Source organism: Oratosquilla oratoria, chromosome 26, assembly GCF_046742065.1.
Source record: "Oratosquilla oratoria isolate Oo_2021 chromosome 26, ASM4674206v1, whole genome shotgun sequence".
In the NCBI taxonomy this organism is placed as follows: domain Eukaryota; kingdom Metazoa; phylum Arthropoda; class Malacostraca; order Stomatopoda; family Squillidae; genus Oratosquilla; species Oratosquilla oratoria.
Genome location: NC_134802.1, coordinates 21,006,749 through 21,013,897, shown reverse-complemented (window position 1 = coordinate 21,013,897; position 7,149 = coordinate 21,006,749). Strand labels below are relative to the sequence as shown.

The 7,149-nt window shown below is 39.6% G+C and overlaps 1 protein-coding gene across 1 annotated transcript in view; it reads right to left on the bottom strand.

The window, feature by feature from the left end:
- Positions 1-6,096: 6,096 nt before the first annotated feature.
- Positions 6,097-7,149, bottom strand: part of LOC143039304 (uncharacterized) — an 11,365-nt gene continuing 10,312 nt past the window's right edge. The window contains exons 5-6 of the mRNA XM_076209181.1: positions 6,910-7,081; positions 6,097-6,708 (exon numbers count right to left, since the gene is read on the bottom strand). Coding sequence (XP_076065296.1) covers positions 6,149-6,708; positions 6,910-7,081 — 732 coding nt within the window. The 3' untranslated portion in view covers positions 6,097-6,148. The remainder of the gene's footprint in view (positions 6,709-6,909; positions 7,082-7,149) is intronic.

Sequence of the window (7,149 nt, the reverse complement as noted above, 5' to 3'; positions counted from 1 at the left end):
CTGTATCTTTATGTAGTCGAATTATAGCGGTACCTTTCGCATAAATCTTTTCTAAAACTCTTACGATCTGTTCGTTTGTACCCTGCTTGCGTAGCGAGTTTAGTATTGCTATTTGTTCTACCGAGTCAAAGGCCTTCTCGTAATCTACAAAAGCTAAACACAGAGGTATATTGTATTCTGTCGTTTTCTCGATTAGTTGGTTTATCGCCTGCAAATGGTCTAGGGTCGAATATCCGCTCCTAAAACCTGCCTGTTCTCTCGGTTGGTTTCCATCTAAAACTTGACTTAGTCTATTTGTAAGGATCTTGGAGAATACTTTATATACATTTGATAGCAAGCTAATCGGTCGATAGTTACTAAGGTCCTTCTGGTCTCCTTTTTTTATGAAGCAAAATCACTATAACATTGCACCACGCATCAGGAACGCTTTCTTGACGTAAGCACTGGGTGTACAACTCAGCTAATTTAATATGAACTAATTTCCCTGCGTCTTTCAACAAATCTATCGATATACCATCTTCCCCAGGTGATTTTCCTAGTTTCATAGTTTTTAAAGCAAATTCTACTTCTTGCTTTGTAATCTCTGGTACACTACTAACATCTACACATGAATTTATTGATTCAACTACGGTCTTCGACGAGTAAAGCTCTTGGTATGGTAAAATTCTTCTACTCTTTTTACCATTTTGTCTCTACATTTAATCATTTCTCCATTTCTATCTTTCAAACATATCATTTGCTGTCTTCCTAAAGCATGTTTGCGCTCGGTCACCTTAATACTTTTACCCTTCCGAATAGTTTCCTCTATTTCATTCATGTTTCTCTTTCTTTTCTGTAATCTCTGCCTTTTTTTGATAAGCTTGTTTAGTTCTACTCTTTCTATTTCGTCTCTCCTGCTTTTAATCTGCATGGTCCTTCTTCTTTTAATTAGGTCACTTGTACCTTGGGAGCGTTTGTTTTCTCTAATGTTTTTTGTACTTCCTACTTTCTCTGCCAATTCTCTAATGATATTCACTAAATTCAAATTAATGTTTTTCACGGTGTCATCATTAGTTTTTAGAGCTACGAATCTATTTTTAATTTCTAACAAAGCAGACAAAGAGCAGCTCACACGTACAGTCGCAGGACCCACTGCTAATTGGCACGTCCTTGATGGAGAATAGTGAAACTCCTCATAGATATATGGGGTACCGTCATAATGACGGCGTGGACTATTGACCACCCTATTGATATTGGGCTTCACCGAATATAATGAATAAGGTGACACCAGAGAAATATCTCACCGAAAACCAATTGGCACGGAGGAGAGATTACTGCCAACCCCCCTTCATAGCCATATATATAGTATATGGTATTTTCGTCTTTGTGGAGGGTATCTTCTGCTGTTCCCATAATTGCAGGGACATAAGTCAACAGGACCCCAAGTCTGACACGGTGAATCTAGAGTGGCGCGGGAACCAAGGGAAGTGCAAAGTTGGACCCTTCTTTCCCAGACCTGACGGTCTCGCCTGGGTTCGAACACTGATTCTCAAATCCAGAGGCCCGTTATTGTTTTGGGTGAACCGTGAGGCGTCTCCTTGCGTAGGACAAGGCCGTGAGAAGGCAAGAGACCTTGGTATGAGAACTGGAGAGCCAATGGGAAGGTACGGAGTCCGAAGGGAGATGGAGCGGAGACTCAACGCAGAACTTAGAGTCTCTACAAGGGAGTCAGTGTCACGTTGGGTCATGGTTTTCACGCATATGGAGTGGGTGGATGGGATACACATGGAAGGCACCATCTCACTCCCCTTCTCCCCGTCTCCCCCCCCCCTCACTCGTTTTTGATAGGGGTGCCTTAACATCTCTATACAAACCTGCCTCAGCCTTCTCTCCCTCCTCCTCCTCCTCCCTCTTCCTTATCTTCCTCCTCTTCTTCCTGTTTCTTCTCTTCCTTATCCTTATCTTCATTTTCAGTGTCTTCCTCTCATCTTTAATCTCTTCCTCTTTACCATCGTCCTCCTCCTACCCCTCCTCCTTATCCTACCCTTCCTCACCCTCTTCCTTATTGTCCCCTCGTTTGTCTTCTCTTCATTCTGAACCTCTTCCTCTTAGCTCTCGTCCTCCTCCTCCTCCTCCTCTTGTTCTCTTTTCCCTCCTTCCCTTTTCCTCCCTACCTTTACCTTCCCCTCCTTCTCCCCCTTCCCTTCCCCCCTTAGGTGCTCCAACCCCCTCCCTTCCCCTCCTCCCTTCCCTCCTCTTCCTTCCCCCACCTCTCCCTCCCGGTCCCTAATCATATGTCGCTCCCACTCCCAATCCTTAATCATCACCAATCCCTCACGAACTTTTGGCTTTGGCTGTGCGGGGTGGATCGCAACTTCCTCCACACTCGGCATTACGAGAACCGTCTCTCAATCACCACAGGTGATGCAAGATTGTCCATCCAATCTAAGGGGTAGCCTTTACATTGTTGTTGTTGATGTCTTTCCCCAGATGAAAAGGATTATTTGGTGCTGGCTGGAGTACACACAGACACACACACACACACACACACACACACACACACACACACACACACACACACACACACACACACACACACACACACACACACACACACACACACACACACACACACACACACACACAACACACACACACAACACACACACACACACACACCACACACACACAACACACACATACACACACAACACACACACACAACACACACACACACACACACACACACACACACACACACACACACACACACACACACACACACACACACACACACACACACACACACACACACACACACACACACACACACACACACACACACACACACACACACACACACTCAATCCTTGCATCCACTTTCACATACCTCCACGTCTTTCCATTCCTCCATACCCTCCACATGCCTTCGCTTGGCCATCCCTCCCTCCATACACCTCCCTGACGTCACACCACTCCCCTGCGAGGCTAAGTTCATTAGCTACGAACAAGGAGGATCTGTTTCGTCCTTGTCCTGCGAAGGCAGCTGGCTGCCTCGACGGGCGGAGATGTTTGTCTCTGTAGGGGTTGCAGCTGTGTCCTGCTTGAACTGTGCTGCTGTGATGCTGTGGTGCTGTGCTGGGTTGGGTAAGTTGGGTTTACCAAGTATTAATTTTCTATTGCTATCTCTATCTATACACCAAAGACTTTTTCCACTGTATAAAGGTGGTAGCCATATATATATATATATATATATATATATATATATATATATATATATATATATATAAAACCTTACCTGTGTGCCAATATATATATACATGGTACAAAGAGAATTCCAAAGAATTCTATAGTTACATTAGAGATAAAAAGGTTGTTAGGAATCACATTGTCCACTATTATCTGCTGACGGTCAACTTGAATATTCAAATGAAGGAATGTGTAATATCTTAAACAATTATTTTAGCTCGGTATTCGTAAACGAAACACCTCAAAGTGAATTCCAAACTGAAACCTGTGAAAAGTCTGGGGTAAACTTACTCACTACAGTAAATATAACAAAAGAAAAAATTAAAAGGTGTATAGACAAACTCAAAGTTAATAAAACACCAGGGCCTGACGGTTGGCATCCAAGAATCTTAAAGGAAATGAAAAATGAGATTGTTGTTCCATTAGAAATTATTTTCAAGAAATCCATCATATCCGGAGATGTCCCAAGAGAATGGAAGCTAGCTAACGTTACTCCCATATTCAAAAAAGGTGACAAAAAGAAACCAAATAGCTATAGGAAAAATAATGAAAACTATCATCAGAGATGCTATCGAACATCATTTAGAAAGTAACCGTTTGATAAATGATAGCCAGCATGGTTTCAGACGGAAACGTTCTTGCGTGACTAACTTACTCGAATTCTACAATACAGTTATCTCGAATTATGACAAAAGAAACAATATAGATTTAATATATCTAGACTTTGCAAAAGCTTTTGATACCGTCCCACACGAAAGACTACTTACTAAATGAGCTTTGCATGTAATAAGTGGTAGCCTATTAGGTGTGACTAGTAATTGTTTGAATGATCAGAAACAGAGAGTTGTTTTAAATGAAAAACTTCTGGATGGAAAAGTGTTGCAAGTGGAGTTCCTCAGGGTTCCGTTCTTGGGCCACTTCTATTCATAGTATATATAAATGATATAGACCATGGACTAAAATCTACTGTTTCCAAATTTGCTGATGATACAAAACTGTGCGGAGTGGCAAATAATCACTCAAACCAATTAGATATTCAAGTAGATTTAGATAAATTACAGCAATGGTCTGAAAAGTGGCTAATGAAATTTAACACAAGTAAATGCAAGGTAATGCACATAGGTAAAAATAACAGTAAGTACGATTACAAGTTATTTGGAAATTCGTTAACAAAAGTGGATAGTGAAAAAGATCTCTGCATAATTATCAGTAACGACCTCAAATCATCCAAGCAGTGTATTTCAGCCTCTGAGAAAGCAAATAAGATTCTGGGACTGATTGCGCGATCTTTTGATTTCAAAAGTCCATCGCTCATTGACAAGCTATATAAATCGTTAGTTCGTCCACATTTGGAATATGCTGTTTCTGTATGGTCACCGAATCTCATTAAAGACATTGACAGACTGGAAAAAGTACAACGGCGAGCCACAAAACTGATTCCAAATATCAAAAATAAATCATACCAAAATCGACTAAAACACATGAATCTGTTTTCCCTAAAAAAGCGTAGACTCAGAGGTGACTTGATACAGGTCTTTAAGATCCTAAAGGGAATTGACAACATCAAAAGTGACCAAATTTTCACATTGAATGAGAATCAGACAAGAAACAATGGCCTCAAACTATCCGGAAATAGATTCAAATTGGAAGTAGGTAGAAACAACTTCGCCAACCGTGTAGTTAATGAATGGAATAAACTTCCTGCACAGGTAGTGTAATGTAGTTAAGTTCGAAGCTTTAAGACCCATTTAGATAAACACCTAAGCAAGATGCTGTAATGATTATAATTTATCTTATATTATTTGTTTTTGTTTTGTTATCATTTGTCTGTCTGATTTTCATTTATTATTAGTTATATGTCAATTTATCATTATCTACTATTTACCTGTTTGTTTATTTAACTATAACTATGCATTTATTAATGTATTTTATTTGTTATTTACATTATTATAGTTTTTATTTATTGTTTTATTATTAATATGATTTTTTTTTTCGCATACGACCTAGATATGGATCAAAAGGTCTCCTGTCGGCATGCTCCGCCTTTGTAATCCTTTGTAATATATATATATATATGTATATATATGTATATATATTTACATATATACATATATATATATATATATATATATATATATATATATATACTATATATATAATACATATATGAATATACATATATATGTATATATATATGTATATATATGTTTATGTATATATATGTATATATATATACATATATGTATATATATATATATGTATATACATATATATATATATTATATATATATATACGTATATAAACATACACACACACACACACACACACACACACACACACACGCACACACACACACACACACACACACATACACACACACGCACGCTCACGTACACACAAAAACACACACATATATATATATATATATATATATATATATATATATATATATATATATATTATATACATATATATGTATACACACACACACACACACACCACACACCACACACACACACACACACACACACACACACACACACACACACATCATATATTATATATATATATATATATGTATATATACAATATATATATACACACACACACACACACCCACACACATATATATATATATATGATTAAAAGTGGCAGTTTGCCGACAAGATTGACGAGATAAACACCATATGAGGACGGAGCCTTTATTTGTACGACGTTTCGCTTATTACAGCTTTTTCAAGTACAAGTTGAGATACAAATGCTTGAGATTAAATAAGGGGAAAGGAGGGAACGGGGAGAGAAAAGGGGGAGGAGGAAGAGGAGGAGGAGGAGGAGGAGAAGGGGGGAGGGATTGGACACTGGGAAAGGATGAGAATGCTGGCCCAAACGTCCGTGGGCGAAATGTCCACAAAGGGTGGTTTAGATATTTAATATTTTGCTGGCCATGGGTATTAGGGGAATAATGTGAGGCGAGATGTTAAACATGCCCCTGTTTTGTTTAATAGTGTTCGTTCCTTGAATGATTGCTGCTTCTAAACACTTCCTGCGGATTTTGTCTGGTTCCCGTATCAGCAGCTCTGCATTCTTCCAGTCCATAAGATGGTTTTCCTTGTTTCTATGTGTCACACATGCATTGGTGGTGACATCATGCCTGACGTCGTAACGGTGTTCACGTATTCGTGTATTCAGGTCGCGTGACGTTTCTCCGATGTAAACTTTATCACATCCTGAACACGGAATACGATAAACACCGGCTTTGGTGCCCGGTGTCTGGTTGTTGTGTATTTCCGTCTTCGTGATGTCTTTTATCGTTCTGCTTGTCTGGCACACTATTTCCAAGTTGGTGGTTCTTAAAAGACGTGTCAGGTTGGTGGCAACGTCGCCGGTTGGCAACACGAGACGTCTTGTTGTGCTGTCCTGCTGCCTACGGCTTTCCCGAATCTTAGCGGCCTGCTGTCTGCAATTATCTAAAAGAAATTCTGGAAATTTTAGTGTTAAAAAGGTCTCTTTAATAAACCTGCACTCTTCTTCTAAGTATTTTGCACTACATATCCTAAATGCCCTAAGGAAAAAGCCTATTACTACTCCTCTCTTGGTCCTTATATCATGGTGGGAGTAGAAATGAATTAAATCATTTTTGTTGGTGGGCTTTCTATACACTTTGAATTCAAGTTGGTTACCGTACTTAAAGATGTGTGTGTCCAGGAAAGGAAGAGAATCGTGGATTTCTTCCTCTAGGGAAAACTGAATGGTGGGCTCCACTTCGTTTAAGGCCGTCTGCAAGCGCTGAAGATTGAAACGCCTGGGTGTGACGAGTAAGATATCGTCCACATATCGCAGCCAGGTCACATGCTCGGGAACGACGTTTGGGCCAGCATTCTCATCCTTTCCCAGTGTCCAATCCTCCTCCCTTCTCCTCC